This window comes from Astyanax mexicanus, chromosome 9 (genome assembly GCF_023375975.1).
Source record: "Astyanax mexicanus isolate ESR-SI-001 chromosome 9, AstMex3_surface, whole genome shotgun sequence".
NCBI lineage: Eukaryota > Metazoa > Chordata > Actinopteri > Characiformes > Acestrorhamphidae > Astyanax > Astyanax mexicanus.
In genome coordinates this window covers 11,283,586-11,309,458 of record NC_064416.1, presented here as the reverse complement: position 1 = coordinate 11,309,458, position 25,873 = coordinate 11,283,586, and the positions used below count along the sequence as shown (strand labels likewise).

Below are 25,873 nucleotides of genomic sequence, written 5' to 3'. Positions count from 1 at the left end.
TTTTGTTTATCTAGTTTTAGTTATAGTTTATTTCCTTTCGTTTGCCCACTTGTTTGTTTATGTCCCTAGCCCTGTTTGGTTTATTGTCTTGTTTTGTTTATTCGTTTGTTAGCCTCCCTCTTTGTTTATCTTTATTATATCTCTTTTGGTCCTTGTTTGTTTATGTTCTCTCGTTTCAACCGTTTGTTTTTGTTTGTTTATTTGTTCTCTGTTTATTTGTTTATTTGTTATTTATTTAATACATTTTTATTACCTGCATTTACGTCCGCCTCCGCGTCTTCCTGCTAGCACCCTCCTGACAGTATATAGAAGACATTTTGTTTAAACTTTTATTTCTCAGCACCTCTTCTCTGTATGTATTTAGGGCTGAAAAAACATTATTCAGATTTTATCGTAGGAAGATGGAGAGAATATTTTACTAAGTATACGAGTGTTTTCACACCAGCAATATTTGGTCTGGTTAAAACGGAATCTGTTTTTTTGTACCCTTAAAGCGATTTGATTGAGCAGGTTTGAAAACAGTTCACTTGTGGTGAGAACGTGATCCGGTCTCGATCTGACCCAGCTATAAAATATACATCTTTTATTTGAACTAAACTGCTATGCGAACATCTGTGATGCATGTCCAAAACTGTTTAAAAGTGCAGCATTTCAGTGTTCAGTGTTAAAGCAGCTTCACACTGCGCAGATACAGTATATGCGTTCAAACACATAATCTTCTCGCTATGTTTACTGCTGGTGCTCCTACACCAGAGAGCTCTGACCAATCAGAGGAGAGAATGTGCTCACATGGTTTATTGGTAAGTATTTGAATGTGTTTAGGTTTATGCCTGTGTGAAACTAAACCAAACCATGGGAGAAAACGTTCCAAGTAAACGAACTCATCAACTAATTTGTACCAGAGAAACCAACTACAGGTGTGAAAATGCCCTAACCGACACTAATACATGTGTATTTAGATGGCACCCTTTCTCCTCATCACTCCTAGGGTGATATTGATCAGCACAAGGCTGCATCTGTGAGCTGATGTATCAGAACCGAGTCGCTGCGCTTTCCTCCGAGTGCATTGTGATTATACTTAGCAATGCTGCATCAGCAGCAGTTAGAAAAGAGAAGGAGTCTGACTTCACACGTGTCGGAGTGTGCTAGTCTTCACCCTCCTGGTGTTGAAAAAAAAGAGATATTTGTACATGGTATGAAGTACAAAATGAATTAAGTACCTCTTGTCACATTCACTTTTATTGTAAAGGTGGAATATTCCAAAATATTATAAATTTTTATGTCAGAGGGAGCAAAGGTGGTGAAAGACAACTATAAAACATCTACACAACACTTTGGTAAGAATCTTGGATTACAGTCTCAAAAAATCTCTGAGGGAAGAAATAAGAAAGGATAAAGGAAACGGTGACCAGTATAACCAGTAATATGGCACCTATATACGTATCACAGCCGGGTAAAAAGTCACGACAGGTTTATTCGTCCTAGAAAGAGCTTTTTTTTTTTTGAGGCTTAAAAATGCTGGAATGGCTGCTTAGCTGTGCTTTTGTATATGAGGGGTGTGACGTATGATAAGGTACATATGGTAAAACACTTGTATGTATTACTTCCTCTGGACTGGTTTACATCGATCAAGCATAAGATTATGACCACATCCTAGTTTCTACAGACTGTATAATGTTTCCAGCTCCACTGAGCATATAGGACACTTTGTAGTTCTATAATAATTATAGAGTGCAGTCCTGCATCTGTTTCTCTGGATATTTTAAAATATACTTTTAAATCAAACTAACTAAATTATTTAATTGTTTTTTAATGTCCACTGCATTAAATGCCTGTGTTTATTTTTTATTTTTTTATTTTAGATTTGATATTGACCTTTTACATCACACAGTAACATGATAAAAGTGTTTTAAATCACATGAAATTAGTAAAAAAAAACAAAAAATAGCTCTTACTAATGTCTGAGTGTCACGTCTGGTGCTGTTAGCTCCTCTGTCCCTTCCACACCAAGCTCTAACGGAGGTTCTCAGGTCAACAACTACACTACCCAGAATGCACCACCCGCTGACATCACGCACTCACCTGATCACGTGACACCTCACCTGCTTCCTCCAGGAAGCCCCGAATACTGATTACTGGCACTATAAAAGAGCACACCACACAAACACCCACGCCGCGTATTGTAGGTTCTCCTCATTACAAAGCGTTACTTTATCTCTTGTCTCAGTTTATCTTGTGTATGACCTTGCTTTTGTTTTCTCAACGCCGATTATTGCCTTTGCCTCTGATACTGGATTACCTGTGTATTACCTGGACTGTGTTTTCACTACTGCCTCTTGGATTACCTCTGACATTGGATCTCTCATGTATGAACTCTGGACTGTTTCTCGTTTATGGTATGGTTTTGCCTTCATTGCTCTGTTTACTGGTGATTACCCATTGTTTCTGTATCGACTACGTTTACATCTGTTTATTTTATAATAAACATATATTTTTATCAGTATCTGCACGTGTCTGCAATTCTGTGCACACCATGACACTGAGTTGCTGTTTTTTTTTTCTCTGATGTAGTGGGCGGGGCTAAGCTACTGTAAACTCATGCTCTATTCTGATGGAAAATAGGCTTTAATTAGCTTTATGTGCAACAAAACATAAAAAAAGAAAAAGGTTAATTTCTTTGGCATCATCCATTGTCCACCCTTGCCTGGCGGAGAGTATATATATTTATTTTTTTCATGCGTAGATCAAAATATGTCTATTTATCCTAAATCAATGTAACTCATATTTCTGATGTACATTTGTATTCACATCTCTGTCAATTTTACTGTTTTAAATCACATGTGGCATTATAAATATTTAAAATAACTTTGTTTAAAGATGCAATTCCTGTTGTCCTGGTCCTGTCCTGTGTGTTGTGCTGGTGTGAGTGAGTGGATTAGACACTGCGGCAGTGCTGCTGGAGTTTTTAAACACCTCAGTTTCACTGTTGGACTAAGAATAGTCCACCAACCAGCCAACAGTGTAGAAGGACTAGAGGATGATCAACACAAACTGTGCAGCAACAGATTTAGAGCTTCTGTCTCTGACTTTACTTTATCTACAATGTGAAGCAAATAGGTCAGCTAGGTAGGAGACAGTGTTTAAAAACTCCAGCAGCACTGCTGCAGTGTCTGATCCACTCATAGGCTACCACCAACACAACACACACAACTAACACACTAATCACTATTACGTAAATCAGTGTCACTGCAGGGCTGGAAATTAGAATGATTGGGGTCCTGAGCATTAAAAGCAGGATGAAAGGAGGATAATAATAATAAAGTATACAGAGAAACAGATACAGGACCACTGTACTGAATACTGTAATTATAACACTACACAATGATCCTATTATATATGCCCTTTTTAAAGCTGAAAAATGTATAATGTATGTAGAAACATGGGGGGGTTCTTAACGTTATGCTTAATCGATGCGTTAGGAATATCTTAATACAACAACTTTACGATAATCTTGCAAAAAAAAAAAAAAACAGTTCTATATATTCAGCACAGCTAGTTTTCACATACGGTAGAATCACTTCCAAGATCTAAAAAAATGTCCAAATTAAACAGTAACAGAAACAGTCTGACCGTCCACCCCTCGGCTGGAGGGTGGAGTTAATACTCCGCTAGCACTCGAAATGGAGAGAACAGAGTAAATATACACATTAAACAGCTCCAGGAGCTTTTGCAGGAATCATCATGCTTTGAAGAGCCTTGATTGGCTTTATTGTAATGGTTCAGATTCCTGCCTTGGCTGGAGAAAGGATGGGACCTTGACCGTGCATTTGCATGGTATTGTATGGCTATTTTTTTTTTTTTTACATCTGTGTACTCATAAGAGAAAATTAGAGAGGTTCAGAAGGGTATGCCCTTAGTACTTCCCTCTATTGCACTGGCTGAAGTGGTGGGAAGAGTGTGCTGACCACTTCCACCTGTCTGTAGTTCTTTTTAACAGCGTTTGTAGGCATAAAACTAGCTTAAATTTTGTTCTTGCAACAATTAAAACCAATGTGCATGTGCCATCAATGCCAGTAGATGTGTCTATGAAGGCTTTGTGCAGCACTGAGCTTAGTATTGATGTAAGATCCAGTAAGATCCAGACCAAAAACAGGTTCAACATATGCAAGTGGAAAAGAAATGAAACGACTTCACTTCTCCCTCAATTCCAGATCATTGATTACTAAACATGAATGAACATTTTTTGCTGCTCATTGCAAAACAATAAATAATATTATACTTTATATGCCACGGTCAGCATTGTGTAAAATTGACCTTCTCTAAAGCTCACCACTTCAAATCCTCTCACTGGAACGTACTGTAATCCACCAAGCCCCCTTCAGGTCGAAATCTACTAGAAATTAAATGGCATTTTAACTGCGACTCTAAGCACCTTCCTCCAATCAATCACCCAAACAAACCGTGGGTCACTATTCTATATTCTATTTAATAAAAAATAAGAAACATAAAAATGAGCAAAAACTGTTGCACCATGCCATCCCTAAACAGAGTGCCCCACACCACTGAGAGCCAGTGATGGACGTTAAATCCAGCTAAATCCCGCTAAATCCTGTTAAATCCGGTTAAATCCAGTCCCCGTGCCGAAATGTGTCCCTTCCCGTAAGCCTCGGCAACCCTAGCAGGGATGGACGTTGCAGGCCCGGATCTCCTTCCTGTCCTTGCAGCTGTTTAGCTGCGTGCTCTTGAATCTCTTCTTGGCCGTCATAAGCCTCTCCTGGATTCCTCCGCCACATAACTTGGTGCAGTCCGTCCATCCAGACCACGGCTTCATTTTGCATCCTGGGGAAGGAGCACATGTGGAGGAAACAGGTCACAAATCAGTGGAAGAACATAGTAGAACACAGATCTGCAGTTACTGTACACATGCATGCTGTTTCAGGTATTAGTAATGCTGAGGAAAGCAAACATTGTGCTTTTTTTGTTGGTAAATTTAGTCAATTAACAACATTTGTAGCATATTTTTAAACGTTTAGGACCCTTGCACCTATGGCAAGATGCATCCAGATGCTCTTTGTTAGCTTACAACCCACCAACAGTCTATTTTCACAGCTTCCACCTGCAACGTTTAAATAGCAACTGTTTTTTATTAATATATATATATATATATATATGTATATATATATATATATATATATATATATATATATATATACATATATATATATATATATATATATATATATAACGATTAGTGTGGTGGTCTGGAAATGAGGTGTGTTCAGAAATATCGCATTACTATCTTGGCAATGAAAAAACACACTTGCACCACTGACTGTCATGAACCTAGATAACAGTCAACAGTCAGATGTTGATTGTTATCTTGGCAGTAAATTGTCAACACAGGTGCATCCCTAACATGCATGGGACATGTCCAGGTAGCTGCACACTAGCAAACATTAGAGCATATCTGGCTCTTAAAGGGAATGACAAGTGACACGCTGATTGGTTTACTGCATGTTATGCATGATTACTTAAGAGTATGTTCATACTTTTTCCCAATGAATTGCTTGAATTTTTGCACCAGAAGTGGCATTAACTTATCCAAAAGCAGTGTGTAAGACTGGTGGAGGAGAACATGTATTGATTTCTGAACTCTTGAAACTTTATAAATATGAACTTGATTTCTTTGCATTATTTGAGGTCTGAAAGCTCTGCATCTTTTTTGTTATTTCAGGCATTTCTAATTTTCTGCAAATAAATGCTTTAAATGACAAACTTTTAATTTGGAATTTGGGAGAAATGTTTTCCATAGTTTATAGAATAAAACAACAATGTTCATTTTACTCAAACATATACCAAATACAAAACATATAGCAAAATCAGAGAAACTGAAGTGGTCTCTTAATTTTGTCTAGAGGTGTTTTGCTGCTGATGACCCTAATACCACTACAGATATAAGGAGAGGAATGTTAACTACTACACTGTAAACATGCATAACTGTCATAAAAATTATGATAATGATGATAATGATGATGATGATGATGATGATGATGATGATGATGATGCTCACCTGCCAGCTCATCCCCTCCCTCCTCCCTGCCCTGCTTGTTCTTCCTCTTCTTGCGAGCTTCCTTGCGTTTCTTCCTCTCCTCACTGTTGGCGCCGCCCTGGCTGCACTTCCGGATCTTACACTTCTTCCTCTGGACCGTCTCGGCGCACGGGTCTCCTCCAAACTGAGGCTCCATCTTTATCATCCGCGTCCGGATCATGTGACCCTTCCCACAGGACTTATTACACTCGGACCACTCCGACCAGTCCGACATTATACAGTCTGAAGCTGCAGAGACAGAGGGACAGAAAGAGATGAGTGTGGTCTGATCACATTTACTTAAATCACTGGAACTCTTTTTAGCACATTCTTTAAATAATGTATTTATAACTTAAAACTGACACCTGGTTGGGTTCAGAGAAATGCATATAGACAGGTCCAGGTTTATTTATATTTTTAAGTAAAAAAAGTTTTTATTTTTTTTCTTATTAAAAGAAGCCATTACTGAAAACAGTTATAGTCAAAGTTAAGATCATCCAAAGCTTTAAACTGTTATGATGGCTCCCCCCCCTGGCCATATTAGCCATAGCACTCAGGTGAAGGGGTGGAGCTTGGCCAGTTAAAATGTGAACAGTAGGAACAATGTGTCTGCTTATTTTTGGTAACATCTGTATATTTGCCAATTCTCCACCCTAAAATTGCATTTGCACACACAAAGTGCAACATGCCTCGACTTATATCAGTATGTTGGACAATCATATGCAGAAAACCAATTGATTTAAGATTGGTTCAGGCTAAATTCAAAGATAAAATATTTGGTGTAATTTTACCATTTAGTACAGTGAAGAACAATCAAGTTCTATCAATTTTTTTTCTTTCCCAAACAAAATATTTAGTGGTATAATTCAACATACTTTTATTGCAAGATGCAACAACAGAGAAATGATTAACTTTTCTCCCATTTTTCCTGACAAAAAAACAAACAAAAAAACATTTCTATTTGGGAATAGCAGAAATGAAAAAGTAGAAATAAAAAAAAATGATGAAAACCCATTTCTTCTTCATTATACTAAATAATAATAAAAAAATACACTAACTTTTCAAATTTAGCCCCACTGGTCAGAAAATTACATTGATCTTAGTGCTGCTACCTACTTAACTTGCAGAGGTCACATTTGTTGAATCTTGACTAATGCATCTTTAGAGAGACATTAGTATGTGAAAATCAGTATTGTTTGCTCCAGGGCTCCCCCTACAGTACAGTACTACAGAACTGTAATTCATGTTTTAAAACATCGCTGAAAATCAGGCTTTACACATGCATTCTGGACAAGCTGAGAGATACAGAAGCAAGAGCATGAAGATGAGACGGTAGAGTAATCATATAGGGATTTCCCACAAATAAGACTCTATTGAGCACTGGCCAGCCTTATAGTTATACTGTATGGTGCAGTTAGCAGCATTGGTTACCCAACTAATACTTATATTTTAGTGAACGTTGGAAGGTACAAATGCCGCATTAATGCTACACAATTAAACTGTAAGCTGGTCTAAGCAGACAGATAAATTGAGTTGTTGATCGTGGAACAAAAAGAATTAGCAGAAGATAAAGGATAAGAACACCACAGTGCTTTGCTTGGCCAGCATTGTACAGTATTAATGCATTAATTTATGTTGATATATGGGCTCTCATACCAATTATGATTGAAACATTCTTTAATAAAGAGCATAAAAGGCCTCTATCCCAAATCACTTTTCTTCTAAAATAAAACATAATTATTATTGCTGATGTCCAGCACGTTAAGGGAGGATAAACCTTTCCCAATTTCAATTTAAAATTCAGACTGAATTTAATTCGAGGTGGGAGGGTAGAGTGTATGCTCCGCTGTGCCGGGCTGCTCCGGCAGACACCTGATTAGAATTCATTCCCCAGTGCACGGTAATGGCAGAGCTGCATCCCTCCATAACTTTGTTGTTTTCCTTTTTCCTTGTTTTGCATTGAAAACATGACACAAGCGAGTGGGCTCATTTGCAGGGATGCGCTGTGTGTGGGGGGTGCGGGTGGGGCGGGGGGGGTGTGCTGTAGATTGCATTTTAAGTAGGCACGTTATCTTATTATTCATAATTTGGCAGAAGTGTGTGTGTGTGCGTGTGTGTGTGTGTGTTTAGTTGTGTGATAATGGCACTCAGGAAGCAGGAGTTTCTCAGTGTTTGCTGGGTGGGTTTTTTAAGCACACTGGTGTTAAATATTAAATATATAAATGATACTTCAGGTACATTATGTGAACACACATATTTGGACACTTGTGTTACATATCTAGAATACTATCAATTGTTTTTGTTTTGCTTTTGTTGGAGTAACTGTGTGTATTGTCCTTGAAAGGAAGGCTTTCTAATGGATTTTGATATGTTGTAGTAAAGATTTGATTGCATTCAGTAGTGCTGGGTGGAATGATTAAACATGTATATCACTTTATTTTTCAAGATTTTGACAGTTTCACGGTATATCACAATATTTGTATCTTATTTATTTATTTATTTTGCATGACTGGACTTTTAAATAGGTTTCTAACTTACTGTACTGTTAGAAGTACAGAAGACACTAAGGCTTTAAATATGTTTGGGTTTACTTTGTCCCCCAAAATGACACAATATATGAAGAAATCAGACAATATTATCAGAAAAAAACAGCTAAAGAAAGTAATCAATAGACCTTAAAAAGAGATACGCCAACTTCCTTTGACATGGCTTCCTTTACAAAACTAAATATTTAAAATAGTTCCATAAACACTATAAATGGACCTAAAATACTCAATGATATTTCTCAAAAGCTCTATTTCACAAGTAAGACACAAGTTTAATATCATAATTACTGTAATTAATATGTTATGATTAAAGCCATTAGAGGCATTAAAGTTTTAAAATCAGCCACAATTCCCTTCTTTCTCCAAATAATGAGCATGCATTAAAACTATCCTTCAATCTAATAAAGGATTATGTACCCAGGACCGATTCTGGGATCGTCTGCGGGATGAGAGGAACTTTTGTCTGAGCTGTGGATCGATTGCACAATTCCATTTGTCTCTTTTCTAAGTGAATAATTGCTGTTTGCTGTTGTGTTTCTTTTGTACTTGGATTAAAATAAAACACTCCAAACACTCATATTGCAAGGAACAGCAGCAGGAGCTTCTCAGATAAAGTGCTGCTCTCATTTTCTTTTCATTCAGTGACAAGAGTGTTGCAATGGATGCGACTTATGAGTCTTTTACTGGTTGGCTACAGTACCAGTCAAAAATTAGGACACACCTTCGCATTCAGTGCTTTTTCTTTATTTCTTTATTTAATTTATTTTTTACACTGTATATTAATAGATATTAAAGACATGAAAACAATAAAGGGACACTTAGGGATTTATGTAGTAAACAGTAAAAAAGTGTTTCTCCTCCACCTGACCAATCCCCAGCAACTATTGTTCAGAACCTCCAGGAACTCCTTTAAGATGCTGAGAAAACTATTCCAGGTGACTCTCCCTCATGAAGACACTGTTATTAAAATACAATGTGTTCCTGTATAGCTTTATTGTCTTTAATATTAATGTATCAGTGTAAAAATTCTGTTCCCTATTCTGCGGATTTCCTGTCAGTCCTGTGAGTCGACAGTTGAAGAGGAAGTTGAGTAGTAGGTGAGGCTCCATGATATATTTTTTTTTACCTGATTATTAAGTAAAATAAGCAAAAATACAGTCTGTAAATGTGAGATACCCAGTCTTTGTATGAATTGCTATGGCTTTAACAGTCATATAGTGTACCCAAGACATTAATATAGTAAAAAGCACTAATTTTTGGAAATACAGTATATGTGCACAGAGGTGTCAATACATAATTCTGGTGTACATATACTTACGGCACTCTGGCAGCATGCACTTCTCCACTTGCTCCAGTTCCTCCGTGCACTCTCCCAGCTCTACGGGGGATTTGAGGATGCGCTGTCGCATTCGCGTGCCCTTTCCACATGTCACACTGCAGTCACTCCAGTCAGACCACGGAGACAGCAGGCACGGGATGGTATCTGTCAAAACAAGGCATGCATCCATTACTCCAAACCCAGAACAAAACTACTGTCAGAACAGAGCTGCTGTCCCTCACAGACAATCACTGAACCCAACACACTCCTATATATACTATATTCTATATATATATATATATATATATATATATATATATATATATATATATATATATATATTACACAAGTAAGCATCACACTAACAGTATGTTACTGAAGCACACTGGTACACACTGTACATCTAAACATTTTATCTCTGTGGAAAATTGGAAAAAAGGTATGTGAAAGATTTTACTATTATTAAACATTTACGCATATTTAAGTATTTTTATTTTTATTTTATTTTTATTTTATAGGCACAGTACAACTCAAAAGTATATGACTTTTTACATTGAAAAATTAATATCAAAGATATTAAAGCTATACATGTCAGGGAATTGTAAAGGACAAACTACTACAAAATTTCATATGTGTCTCTTAATAGTTGTATTTCTTTAATATTAATCTACAATATAGGAAATAAACTAAATAAATAAATAAATAAACATGTGTCCACACTTTTGACTGGTACTGTATATTTAATGTATAATTATTGGTAGATTGTAGATGTTTGCAATACTCAGCCTCATGTTTATCATATAATATTTTTTTTTTTACAAAAAGCATACATGACTTTTCTGGTCCAGTACATTAACTATTATTTCACTGTGATTGAAGCTGTGATCTATACAGTTAATACAGAATGTTAAATATATACACTACCGTTCAAAAGTTTGGGGTCACTCAAACAATTTTGTGTTTTCCATGAAAAGTCACACTTATTCACCACCATACGTTGTGAAATGAATAGAAAATAGAGTCAAGACATTGACAAGGTTAGAAATAATGATTTGTATTTGAAATAACATTGTTTTTACATCAAACTTTGCTTTCATCAAAGAATCCTCCATTTGCAGCAATTACAGCATTGCACACCTTTGGCATTCTAGCTGTTAATTTGTTGAGGTAAGCTGGAGAAATTGCACCCCACGCTTCTAGAAGCAGCTCCCACAAGTTGGATTGGTTGGATGGGCACTTCTGGCGTACCATACGGCCAAGCTGCTCCCACAACAGCTCAATGGGGTTCAGATCTGGTGACTGCGCTTTCCACTCCATTACCAATAGAATACCAGCTGCCTGCTTCTGCTGTAAATAGTTCTTGCACAATTTGGAGGTGTGTTTAGGGTCATTGTCCTGTTGTAGGACGAAATTGGCTCCGATCAGGCGCTGTCCACTGGGTATGGCATTGCAAAATGGAGTGATAGCCTTCCTTATTCAGAATCCCTTTTACCCTGTACGAATCTCCCACCTTACCAGCACCAAAGCAACCCCAGACCATCACATTACCTCCACCATGCTTAACAGATGGCGTCAGGCATTCTTCCAGCATCTTTTCATTTGTTCTGCGTCTCACAAACGTTCTTCTTTGTGATCCAAACACCTCAAACTTGGATTCATCCGTCCACAACACTTTTTTCCAGTCTTCCTCTGTCCAATGTCTGTGTTCTTTTGCCCATCTTAATCTTTTTCTTTTATTAGCCAGTCTCAGATATGGCTTTTTCTTTGCCACTCTGCCCTGAAGCCCAAAATCCCGCAGCCGCCTCTTCACTGTAGATGTTGACACTGGTGTTTTGCGGGTACTATTTAATGAAGATGCCAGTTGGGGACCTGTGAGGCTTCTGTTTCTCAAACTAGAGACTCTAATGTACTTATCTTCTTGCTTAGTTGTGCAACGCGGCCTCCCACTTCTTTTTCTACTCTGGTTAGAGCCTGTTTGTGCTGTCCTCTGAAGGGAGTAGTACACACCGTTGTAGGAAATCTTCAATTTCTTAGCAATTTCTCGCATGGAATAGCCTTCATTTCTAAGAACAAGAATAGACTGTCGAGTTTCAGATGAAAGTTCTCTTTTTCTGGCCATTTTGAGCGTTTAATTGACCCCACAAATGTGATGCTCCAGAAACTCAATCTGCTCAAAGGAAGGCAGTTTTGTAGCTTCTGTAATGAGCTAGACTGTTTTCAGGTGTGTGAACATGATTGCACAAGGGTTTTCTAATCATCAATTAGCCTTCTGAGCCAATGAGCAAACACATTGTACCATTAGAACACTGGAGTGATAGTTGCTGGAAATGGGCCTCTATACACCTATGTAGATATTGCACCAAAACCAGACATTTGCAGCTAGAATAGTCATTTACCACATTAGCAATGTACAGAGTGTATTTGTTTAAAGTTAGGACTAGTTTAAAGTTATCTTCATTGAAAAGTACAGTGCTTTTCCTTCAAAAATAAGGACGTTTCAATGTGACCCCAAACTTTTGAACGGTAGTGTGTATATATATATATATATATATATATATATATATATATATATATATATATATATACGTATATATATATATATATATATATATATATATATATATATATATATATATATATATATTCCTCCCCATGTGCTCTAAAAGCACATGGGTCTGTTTTTGTCCTGTCTCTGCCCTATCCCTGCCCTGTCACTAGAGTCCCCTCCTGCCTTGTTTGTTACCCCGTCCCCTTGTTATAGAACCCAGGTGTTCCCCATCCTCTGTGTGTACATAAGGCCTCCTTTGTATTTTGTATTTTTGTGTGTTCCTAGTCTGGTCTTAGTTTTTCTGTTTCTTGTTTGCTTAGTTTGATTTCCATCGTTTGATTTACATAGTCTAGTTTTCTTGCTTCTTATTGTTGTTTATTCTTGTTTTTTTGTGTTATTTCTAACCGTGTTTGCTTTCTCTTTTGCTTTTGTTCATCTTGTTTATTTTTATTAAAGTTAAACCTGATTTTACTTCCATCTGTGACAATATAAATATAGCATTGGAAAGATATTTAAATATTATTGTATGGTTTCATACATTGTAGAACATATTAAATAGAATCTATGTACAAATATTTATAAAAATAATACAAATGAAATAAATACAAAACAGATTTCATATCATATATCATATCATATATATGCAGCTCTGGAACATATTAAGAGACCACTTTAGTTTCTAAATCAGTTTCTGTGATTTTGCTATTTATAGGTATATGTTTGAGTAAAATGAATATTATTGTTTTTGTTCTATAAACTACATTTCTCCCAAATTCCGAATAAAAATATTGTCAATTAGAGGATTTATTTGCGGAATATGAGAAATGGCTGAAAAAAAGATGCAGAGCTTTCAGACCTCAAATAATGCAAAAAAAAGTTAATATTCATAAAGTTTTAAGAGTTCAGAAATAAATATTTGGTGGAATAACCCTGGTTTTTTAATTAGATTTTTTATGCATCTTGGCATGTTCTCCTCCACCAGTCTTACACACTGCTTTTGGATAAATGTATGCCACTCCAAACTCAATAGGAGGGTTAAACACCCCAAGCCTTACTTTGAGTAAGCAAATGAGTTCTGACAAATAAAAAATCATAAATTAATAAATAAAATATTATGTTACTGTTAATTTCATGTACAGCCCTTATGTTAAGTTTTTACAGACGGATAAATATATGCTAAAAGCTACTATAGAGCCCTTTATACTTGATGCATTACAGACCTTGTTATTGAAAAAAAACTGGTCTGTTTTTATCTATTCTATATCCAGTACTGAATGTGTGAATCTGCAGGCGGGGGGATTTAACTCACGACACTCTGGCATCATGCACTTCTCCACCTCCACCACCTCCGCCCCGCAGATGGAGCCATCAGAGGGGGGCATCTTCACCATACGCTCCCGACGCTTCATTCCCAGCCCACAGGTGGCACTGCAGGCATCCCACTCACCCCACTCCGTCACCAGACAACTGCTCGGAGCTAAACAGAGCAGACAACAGCAGAGACCAGTAAATCAGAGACAAACTCGTACATAGGGGATTTATAACATGTTTATAATCATGTGTAATAATGCATTTATAAAGCAATACATTAATATTTATGAATAATGTAAGCTAGGGTTTATAACATGATATTAAACCATTTTATGAAGCTGAAAAACACAGTGGCTTATATTTATTTATTTATAACTCACTCTCCGGCCATATGATATCTTATATCTTATCCATGATTTCTATAAATAACAATAAAACTCACTCTAAAGCTCACTGGTGACACTAAATCTTTTTTTTTTTTTTTCATATCCAACCACCTTCAGACAGCCTGTACCTGTTTTAGTTGATTTTTTTTTCTTTTACCTTTTTATTTGTTTTAATTATTGCCATTATATTTATTTAATATTATTTCATAACCCTTTTGCCCTTTTATTTTATTTATTTTATTCATTTCACCCTTTTATTTATTTTATTACTGGTTTTACGTTTTGCCTTTTACCTTTTTATTTAATTTATTTTTGTCCTTTCATTTTTTTTATACCTTTTTCAACTTTTTTTCAACTAATTATTATTATTTATTTTAGTTTTATCATTTACTTTTTATAGTTGTGGTGATATTTCAGTCCTCTATTTCTTTAATTGTGTTTATATTTTATTATTCTAAATATTTAGCTCTTTATTTTATTGCTATATATTTTAGCCTGTCTGCCTATCCTTTTATTCTAAATTATTTTATTTATTCTTAATTAAATCTTATATTGTTTGCGTGTTTTTATAACTAAAACTTATATTCCAGTTCCTTTAATTGTGTAAATGCCCGGCTGCATTAAAAATGAGGGTTACCCTCAATGTACTACTGAGTGGATATAAAGGTTGATTGATTAATTGTTTGATTGGTTGATTGATTGATTAAAGTGTCAAATAAAGTGTTAGGCAGTAGTGCAAACAATTAAATAGGTCCTTTCTCAATTAATATTTATCCATAACCTCCAATATCAGAAAGGTTTTCATGTCTATTATTTAGTTTAGTATTCAGGTGACTTTCTCAATTTCTCCAACAGAAGCACAGTTTGTAAAGTCTGGAATTCAGTCTAAGCGCTCAGTAAATAGTCAGAATACTCACAGCAGTCCTCGTTGACTGTGCAGGGCTCGGTTTCCTCTGTGGGCAGAGTGCAGGCGAAACCATCCTCAGGAAACTGCTTTACATAACGCTCCCTGGAGCGCATTCCCAGCCCACACGACACGCTGCACGGAGACCAGGTGATCCACTCTGACATCATGCAGGTTGTAGCATCTTCAACAGTCAAGAGAGAAGAGGTTCAGTTTATTCTTCCACTGGCTCAGAGTTTTCTTACACTTCAGTTGCATTTAAGCCCTTTTTAACCACTGATGCATTTTTTTGCCCAATTACCCATTTACTTTTACCCAATTTTTATTCATACAAACTTTGTCTATCACTTGCAGTGCTCCAGACACTAATAGAACATGCATGGGCAGATGCCTCCTCTGATACATGAGAAGTCAACCACTGCCTCTTTTCAAAGTGACACTGATATAACTAAATATACAGCTCTGGAAAAAAATCCACAAAAAGACCACTTCAGTTTCTACAATCTGAATCTGAAATCAGTTTCTCTGATTTTGCTATTTATAAGTATATGTTTGAGTAAAGAGGTCAGAAATCAATATTTGGTGGAATAACCCTGGTTTTTAATCACAGTTTTCATGCATCTTGGCATGTTCTCCTCCACCAGTCTTACACACTGCTTTTGGATAACGTTATGCTGCTTTACTCCTGGTGCAGAAATTCAAGCAGTTCAGTTTGGTTTGATGGCTTGTGGTCATTCATCTTCTTCTTGATTAAATTCCAGAGGTTTTCAATTTGGTTAAAAGAAAGAAACTCATAATTTTTAAGTGGTCTCTTGTTTTTTCCAGAGCTGTATACAACATTTTATAGTAGATGTTTATTGCTATTGCAAAGTTTTTTGATAATTCTGACAACAGAAAATACAAAGATGACACATATCATGCAAAGAATCAAAGTCAAGATTTCTTTTTTTAACCATTATTGATTTTGTGGAAAGGCATAATTATTATCAAGACATTTTCAGCAAACTCCAGAATTCATGCATTTTGATGAAATTAATCTTGCAATCTTTTTTTTTTGTTTTTCAGAATGCTGTGTATAAACGGAGGTAAGCTATTTGACAAATGCTTATACTCATTATCATGTTTCACTACAACCCAAGTCCATTTCACACCGGATTTCAGGATAAACTTTATGTTTTATAGTTTTATTAACAAGATGATAATATGTTAATAAAACCATCTGTTTGGTTTTAATAAACTGTAACAGCACTAACCAGACTTCAAACTGTTTTTAGTGCAGAAGCACCCCACCAATTAGCCATAACACTGACATAGTTATCTGGTTCCAATGGCATAAGCAATAGCTCGTAAAATTGATGTGTTGGAAGCAGATGGAGAATGGACATAAGTATAAGAATTGTTGACTTTTTGATGGATAGGTGACCAGATAGGGTCTTTTGGGGTGTTCCGGATATGCAGTGCTCAGTACCTCCCCAAAGTGCTCCAAAGGTAGGACAACTGGGTGAACCAACCATGAATCATGAACCAGGCTCATAGAGGTTCAATGATATCAGACACCATAGTATCAGACACCACAGGACATCTTCAGAGGTCTTGTAGATTCTACACCTTGATGGGTCAAAGCTTGTCTGGTGGCTCTGTATCTTTAAAATCAACCTCAAATTTATTCACAACCAAAGCCTCAACTAACTCCTCATACCCCCAGAGTCCCCCTCTCTAAATTATAGGTATTACTTAGTTCTGCTTGATAAATCAGCGCTAACAGAATCATTACAAAAATGCCATGAGTAAACATGTCATCCCGAAGGCCCCCTTTATCAACCCAGCCACATTATCATCAATCGATAACAGCTGTTAACGGCCCATTAAACACTAAAGAAAGCAGAGCCGCAGAGTGGTGATGACTAGCGTCTGACAGTAGGACCACTCTATAAACACTTCAGCGCTGAGAAAACCTCAATTACAACAAACTGACACTGAACTCTATCATTCTGTCAGAGAGGGTCCAGCAGAACAGAACCAAAGAAGACCCAGCTAGCACACAACATTTCCATAGCAATAGATTTTGGTTAACCTATTGTTTTTTTGATGGGAAAACATAACACAACATTATGCCAACATTCTAATATTATTGCAAAACAGTCATAACATTTCCAGCAACATTCTAGGAAACCTAAAACTTAATGGTCTTATTCGGTTTTACTAGAACCACCAGAAATGTTAGCAAAAGGTTGCATTAGGATTTTATTTTTCATCTGTACAAACATGTATGTACATTGTAAAATTAAGGGCCCTATCGTTTTTCTCCGTTTTTGTCAGTTCCTCTTTCAGGTCTTATAACACAGTAATTATATCAGACAGACACATGCCCTGATCTCTTTTACTCCAGAAGACATACGGCTGATCAAAAAATATAATAATAAAATGTAAAATTAAGCAGAATTGTTATATTTTCCCGGAACTGACCATGTTTTGGTCAATATTTTACCAGGTGCCTTTTTTTTTTTTTTTTTTTTTACATATTTTTGAATGTATAGACTTTAAACATATTCACACCTAAGATATCTTTTCAAAAATGGTTAGACTGGAGTGTTTATGAGTTAAAAGCATAAGAATATTGATGATAGTTTATTACATGGTTTATTACTTTGACAAAATACAGGGAGAACATCAGGCGGATTTATTTCTCTTGATAATCACACCTCTAGGATACATGTAGATTAGTTAAAACCTGACACTCTACAACTATATACAAAAATATAAACTTTTTAGTCTAAATAAATAAAAATGTTTAGTGCAAAATAACTACTTAGTAAAAATGTGCAAGTAAAATAAAAACTATATAAAGTAGTGCCATACCGAGTCATTTACTAATATTATTTGGTTTGAAACATCATATAAATATGTTTAAAGCACTAAAGGTAAATAATATTGTTTGGCGAAGGAGATCTCACTTTTTTAGGCGTTTCTCAAAGGGTTTCTTGTAGATGCTTTACCGCACTGGGATTTGAGTGAAGGGATTCCTGAGTAATTAAGCTGAGAACACAAGGTGCGGGTTTAAGGGAATGACAACTGGCACACTGATTGGTTTAATTCAAGTTACTCCCAAAACACTCCAATGATTAGTTGAGAGAATTAGTACACACACTAAAACTAGCTGTGTGATTCACAACTGACTGGTGCACTATGGATCACTAAGGGCCCTAAGGTTTATAACCCTAAATAGTGTTCTAGTCTCCCTAACTACAAGATAATGTTCCCAAAACATTATTTTAAGAGTCCCAAAATAGTTCTAAAGTTAGGATAGTTCTAATGTTACTGCAAGGTTCATTGGATTTCAATAATTTAAAGGTTACTTGCTGCACAGTTCCCTTAAATGTTTCAATGATTTGAAGAAATATTAGAATGGAAACTCTCCCAGAGCTACAGTATACTGCTCTTTTACAGCTCTATTAAGGGAACTCTTAAAGCAAATATTGCTTCTCAATGATCGCTATCTGCTTCATGCTCTTGAGACACAATAAACCTTCTTGCGGCAGGACATATGGCCATATGTGCCATCTTGGAGGAGCTGGTGTTGTACCCCTGACAATGGGAAGGAATAAAGAGAGACTAGATTGTGCTGTTTTCCCTTGTGCTGTATTGCAGAGAATCTTACAAAGTACAAAACAACTCAAAAGCAAAATTGTCTTTCAGTAGGTATCTTTCAGCATTAACAATTGCTTTATATTACAGAGAAACATTAACTAAACTTCCTTGCACAGAATAGAACATTGTTTACAGAGAGATAGAATATAGATAAAATAAAAAAACATATTTATGCATAGAATTACTGGAATAGTCCAATATCCAATCCCTGTAGCAATATTTCTTCTCATCAATCCCTGCTTAAACATGCACCCCATGCTATTGTATAAACAATTAGGCAGGCCTAAGAACAATAAGCTACTGCTAACCATATGCTCAGTCTGCTAAACACAGTAGTGTTTTTAGCATATTTATCGCACTCAAAACTTTCAGAAAAACAGAACAACATGTTCTCTAAACATAGTACTTTTATGTTCATCGGTGAATGCACCTTTTTTTATACATATTTACCTGACAATGGGAAGGAATAAAGAGAGACTAGATTGTGCTGTTTTCCCTTGTGCTGTATTGCAGAGAATGAGAAAACACATCAGAGCGCCCCCTTAAGTTCCTCTTAGAAATAACCTCCCCACTGAAAGGACTGACAAGAGCTCCCCCTACTGTCCACTTATACACAAACCATGTTTTTTCCATAGTAGCTAAATCCTTTTAGGACTCTGATAACAATAAAATCACCATTTCTCACTCAAATAACTTTTATCTAAATTAATCTCTGCTGTATAAACTCATTTGAGTCTTCTATTCTTCCTGTGCAATGCATGACTTTTTAGCCTTTTTACTAAAGTTAACATGAATAAACTAAACAAGGAAACAACATTAACTTAATTAACCTAATTTAATCTTTTTAACCCACACTATCTTTGTATATTTTAACTCTTTTTAACCATTTTACCCACACCGTGTCTTTTTAGATTATTTACCTCTTTTAACTCATGAATGTTATTATATATACCACACTGGAACTATCCATACAAACTAAAAGGGGTGAAGGTGCTGCTTCATTCTACCAGTAGTAACTTAAATAAATTAAACCTGTTGTATGTACAAACTGGACATTTTCAAACATTACTGAACATTTGTGGGTACATACTATACATTCAAAAGCAGATCTTTGAGTTGAACCCATTTATAAATACTTATACTTAGTTTAGTCTTCTTTTCTATTGGCTTCTGGAACAGCTTATTTGCATACTGGGTGTGTCCCCCATTTTCTGACTCTCACCATCAGTTTGTAGTGATTCCTCTTGGGCTACCTTAGGTAAACTTGGAGATCATTGTAGGCTGTAAGAACAAGTATCATTTCATTTTAGCTGCCGCACTAACTCTGGGTTGGCTGTGCTCTCAATGCTGTGCACCATATATATTTTTTTCATCTACTTTTCTATGTGTATTTAAAAAAAAAACACTTGAATGAAAGAAATCAAATAAAAGACTACTTACAAATCTACAAATTCTATTCATCTGACCATCACAATCAAAGCAAAATTTATTATTTAAAGCAAAATATACATATATCATTTATTTTGTGTTCTGGTTAAGTTGGTGGAAATTATATTATTATTATTATTATTATTATTATTATTATTATTATTATTATTATTATTATTATTATTATTATTATTATTATTATTATTATTATTATTTCTTACTAAAACCAATATGCCAGTATATAGTACTTGAAAAAAAAGAAAAAATACAATATATAAGTTCAGGAAAATCTTAATGTAAAATACATATTTACATATATATGTGTTAAGTTCACTTACACTTTATGTACTTAAAAAATATATTCTATGAACTTAAAATGTTTAGCTAATCAGTTACAACAAAAGTGTAGAGAAGAATCAGTTACGAAGTACAGGAAGAGTGTAATTGTCTGTGGATGCCTCCTGCAAAACCCTTCCCGTTTTTTGGGGATGTCTTGCCTTTGCCTCTCATGTCAACTTGTGGTCACTTTTTCATTTACACTAAAGCAGATGACCTTCATTCACAGTGTATAATGCACAATCAAATGGGAATGTTCTACGTCTATAAAGAAGACTTTTCTGGAAAACTAAAGGATAACCAGAAAGGATCTAACCAAAATATTTCAATAACCAAAACTAACATTCCCAGAACATTCTGGAACCTAAAAAAACTGTTAGTTGAGGAGATCCACAGTGGCTAAGCTAATCTAAATTTGTACAGAGAGAGGGAGCGTGAGCCTCATGCTGGAGAAACAGTGAGCTAATATTAGGTTTGCATGACAAAGGATCTCCAACTCCCTGCAGTGCACGTCAAAACACTGTAGCTCTATAATTCCATATTTTCAGGTGGTGTAAAATTTCTCGTCTCTACTTTTTCCGTTCCAATCCACCCAGGGCCTCGTAAATACTCACTCGTACAGAACCTCGCCTGCGTTTTTTTATAGGCTCGTGTACAAATGAGCTGGAGTTTTCATTGATCCCTCCTGGCAAATAAAAACTGTATAGAAAGCAGCTTTGACCTTTTAAAGTCTCTGAGCCGAAATCAATGCAGCAGCCAACAAAAAGCACCTGCCCAGACGTGATGCGCAGGTTCTGTCACCTCATAAAACCCTCTCTTATTACGACTTCGGGACTTTTTAAAAAAATGTCCTTCACTAAAACATGATGACCCATGATGTCCCATCCGTACACCTCTGACCACAAATGCTGGATAACTAGGAAAGAGATGCTTCCCATAAAATGACCTAATATAAAGTCATGGGATTGCTGTTCTCCAGAGGAAATTGAGGTGTTTTATAGAGATAAAGCAGTTACGGGTCAACGCTGAAGATGCTGGGTTGTGATTTCAGACTCTAGCATGAGCAACTATTTAAAAAAAAGACCTCTGTACTTACTTATTCATTCAATTCATTCAGTAATTGATTTTTTATTCAATTGCGTAGATATGGTCCAGAATGAAATTGTGTCAATATGGTTCCCACCAACTATAAAAATAAAAAGAAAATAATAAATCAGGTGCCGATCCCACCAGACACTAACATGTGTCCTGGATTATCCAATTGTAACTCTTCATCTTGGGAGTGTGGGTAGCGTGGACATGGGTGAAATTAAACTCAAGTACACACGAACAAGTTTGTTTCTATTTTTTTTTTTACTTAATACTTTTCTTTTAAAACACAGCAGCAACAGACTCCCACTTTCGCCTCTCTCTTCTTTTCCCCTCCCCCCTTTTTTCAGGCTCTACCAATCACCAATTAAATCCTAACTCTGATATCCTAACATCTGAACTTGAATAAAAATGTTACACAAACATATTGCATAAACTGTCACTTCAGAAACAAAACCAATTTCCAAATGACTGCTAGGTCAGTTTTTTAGTCTTACACAACCACAGATGATGTAAAAATTCATTGAAGTTCACATCTGGCATTTTAAACGGTGTCTTCTGATTTAATCTCACACGTTATTTCCTCTGGAGGAGGGGCCGTTTATGGTAAGAGTCTTCCAGTTTGCTTTTTTTTTTTACAGATTCCTCAGCGCCTTTATCCATACGTTTGTTATTGTGGCTTACTTAGCTAGCTCTGTGAGCAGCCCTTGCTAAGGGGCCCAACTCAGTGAAGCTTATGAAAGTGGTATTAAACCCAAAACAGTGCCATCAGTTACTACATGCTCTAACTACTAAGCCATCACTGCATCTATAATAAAGTGCACTCTTTGGTTACAAAAAAGGTATGCATCAAGTAGGAGTTGTTGTAATCAAATGGAATGTTATATGTGAGGATGTAATGATCACAAACAGTAGGTAATATTTTTGTTCTGCCATTAGAGGCAACGCATGCATCTGCCGAATGTTAGTGTCCCTCATATCACTACTAGGTGTGGCTGACTGTCGTATGAGATGATCCCCAGCTCATCCATCACACCAGTAGTTGCGACAGCACTGTTGCTTTACAGTAAAGGCAGAATTAAAGCGCTCACCACACGGCTTTCACACTCAAACCCAACTGATGTCGAATTCAAAACAGAATCTGGTTTCTTTGCTCAAGACAAAACGCCTCCAGTCTGTGCCATTCCAGGTTTATTGTTCACGAAACTGGTGTGAATGAAAGTGATGGTAGCTCACTGATTGATGGTCTAGATTTAGAGCATTTAGACCATCAATTAGTCTATGTCATAGAGGTATGTCTAGCAGTCTTTAGTCATCTCTCATCAAGAGGTACACTACCCAAAACTAGGCTCTGAGAGCCTTTTCAGCCCTTTCAAGTGTCTAATCATACCACACCTATGTTTTGTCAGTCAGTTTTAGTAAAAAAGAGACCCTAGAGAGGTAGCAGCCAAAGTTAGCAGCCATAGTTATTGAACCCATAACCATATGATCAATAACCCAGTGCTCTAACCTACTGAGCTACCACTGCCACCAGAATCAGTCACGTTCTATCAGGTACAGGTCATGATGCTCACCTTCATCGCTGCAGCCCGGCCCCATACAGGGCTCAAAGTCCTGGGTATGTGGGCAGGGAACACTCAGGTCCAGCTGGGCCTTTAGCATCCGCTGCCTCATCCTCTTGCCCTTCTCACAGGTGGAGGAGCTGCATGCCGACCAAGGTGACCAGTTGGAGTAAATGCATGTCTCAGGAGTGTCGTCTGACGGAGTGAAAACAAAAGCGAAAGAGAGAAAGAGAGAGTGAGACGATACAGCGGTGGATAAGAATAGAGAATTTCTAAAAACTGCAGTACCTGTGGGCTATAGTGTCCTTTCTAAAGGACAGGAGTGCAGGACCAAAATATTCGGGAAACTAGAGGACATTTGGTGCACTTGGCACATTTTACCCACAAGCCCAATACACGCACACACACACACACACACACACACACACACACACACACACACATATATTTGAAAGGAACTACAGCAGGTCCACATTGGCGATGAACAATATGAACAATAATAAAACTATTCTAACCCACAATATTTATCTCTGTCAGTAATTACCATAAATAAACATCCCAGAATAATCTAATCTTTCAAATTGCTTATAGAACACAATATATTTTCTTGATTTAATTATTACAACATCCATTATACAAAATTATTCCTATACTAGGGATGGGCGATATGGCCCTAAAATAGTATCACAATATTTCATGGTATTTTTTGTGATAACGATACTCTTGCCAATATGACAAAACACGAAATAAAAATAATAATAAATAAATAAATAAATAAATAAATAAATACATTATATATATATATATATATATATATATATATATATATATATATATATATATATATATATATATATATATAATTTTTTTTTTTTTTTTTTTTAAGAATACACTACTGCAGCAAAATGAGAATTACATTTTATTATTGCGTGCAATATGATATGGCACACCCCTAACTGGTATATTACGAAAAATACATCAATTTTATCAGATTTGTAACAGAAGTCAATGACTCAGAATTTCATGATGCTAAAAATGGACTCCAAATATCTCCACATATCCAGGATTAAAGTAAAATAAATGATACTGGACAGATCTCTAGTAAACATATGGGAAACAAATGGGAAATGAGAACAGTTTGAATTTTTATTTTGTTAAAAACTGCAAAAAAGTAGTACCCTGATGTGATAATTAGGGGTGGGTGATATGGCACGATATTACAGGGTATAATATCGTTCATTATATTGAAAAATGTTGGCGATATTATTGCGTACGATGCGATATGGCACACCCCTATCCTGTACTACATTATTTTTTCCAAAATTTGCACACAACATTTTTTGCATTATTGGTCAGTTTCCCAGACATGGATTAAGCCTAGTCATAAACAATATTTTCCTTTTAATGGAAAATGTTTATTTAAAATGTGTGTAGTCTAAGACTAGATTTAATCATTGTCTGAGAAACTGACCCTATTTCAAAAATTATGGTGGACACTTCTTTAATCTACAACTATTGCTGACACAGATGTGCAATGCACACACATATACAGTACAAAAATACAGTAAACAGCCCTTAATATTATATAAAATATTGCCAATAATGCAACCGCACCTAATGCCAGCTGTGGGGTAGAATGGTATGCTGTAAAATAATTAAGAGGCTCCAGCATTAATATGTGGAGCAGTGGAACTGTGTTCTCTAGAATGATGGTGCTCCATTGAATACTTTTGGAATGACTTGGGAGTTGGGTAGTGGGGAGTTGTGGCTGAATGCAATCAAATTCTCACAGCAATGCCACATAATATAAAGGAAAACCCATTTTTTTAGACAGTAGAGACATTCATTCCAACAAGCAAAATTATACTCTCGATTTTAAGAAAAACTAGAGCAGATGTCCCAACACTGTCCCAATACTTTTGCTTATAATATATAGTGTATAGAAGCTTCTTATCCATATTGAGCATCGTTTAAAGGTTGAGGCTAAATTGGTCTTTGGTTCTAAGCCCAGATTCTACCCTGCACAGAGTGACCTCTGTCCTGCCCGAAATGACTGGATTGGCTCAGGTCACCACGCCAATCTTTCCAAGATCTTCATGGCTTAAGAGCTGACCCCTGCCCAACTCCAGGGCACCAACTCCAGTCTCATGGATATTACACTCTTTTCATCAGATCAGTCACATTCTGTGCTTCTGAGAGCTTGAAGACACCAGATGGGTCTAAATCTGTACTTTCCTAACCAGTCTAAAAACTAGGATACAAATACTGTTATTGATATAATTGATTTGGCTAGTAAGGCCCTTGACTAATCGTTGTCATATGAAAGAAGACAACAACAGACAATATTTTTTGGATTGTTATGCTCTGCTGACTTGTATTTCTATCATTGCCAGACACCCAAGGCTCAACTCGCTGCTAACTGAACTATGTGGAAAAATGCTGCCTCAGTCCACATACTTCTTTTACGTTCAGCTTGTCCAGAAATGGTGCTTTGCATCAATGAAAACAATGTTTTTGTTTGTTTATTTTTTTTTTTGCTATTCTTAAAGGATAGAGAACCGAATGAACTTTTTAAGTGGTCATTCAGAAGTAAAGATGATACTGCTGATAAAATAATGTGTAATGGCTGAGATATTGAGTAATATTTTTAGTTTTTTAAAGCCTTTGAAGCAACATTTTTGTGATTTAGAGTGGAAAATGGGTTTTAGT

The 25,873-nt window shown here is 36.1% G+C and overlaps 1 protein-coding gene across 1 annotated transcript in view; it reads right to left on the bottom strand.

Moving 5' to 3' along the window:
* Positions 1-1,221: 1,221 nt before the first annotated feature.
* spon1a (spondin 1a) overlaps positions 1,222-25,873 on the bottom strand; it is a 217,555-nt gene continuing 192,903 nt past the window's right edge. Inside the window, exons 11-16 of the mRNA XM_049483540.1 lie at positions 23,177-23,359; positions 15,115-15,285; positions 13,810-13,977; positions 9,953-10,117; positions 6,071-6,337; positions 1,222-4,839 (exon numbers count right to left, since the gene is read on the bottom strand). Coding sequence (XP_049339497.1) covers positions 4,676-4,839; positions 6,071-6,337; positions 9,953-10,117; positions 13,810-13,977; positions 15,115-15,285; positions 23,177-23,359 — 1,118 coding nt within the window. The 3' untranslated portion in view covers positions 1,222-4,675. The remainder of the gene's footprint in view (positions 4,840-6,070; positions 6,338-9,952; positions 10,118-13,809; positions 13,978-15,114; positions 15,286-23,176; positions 23,360-25,873) is intronic.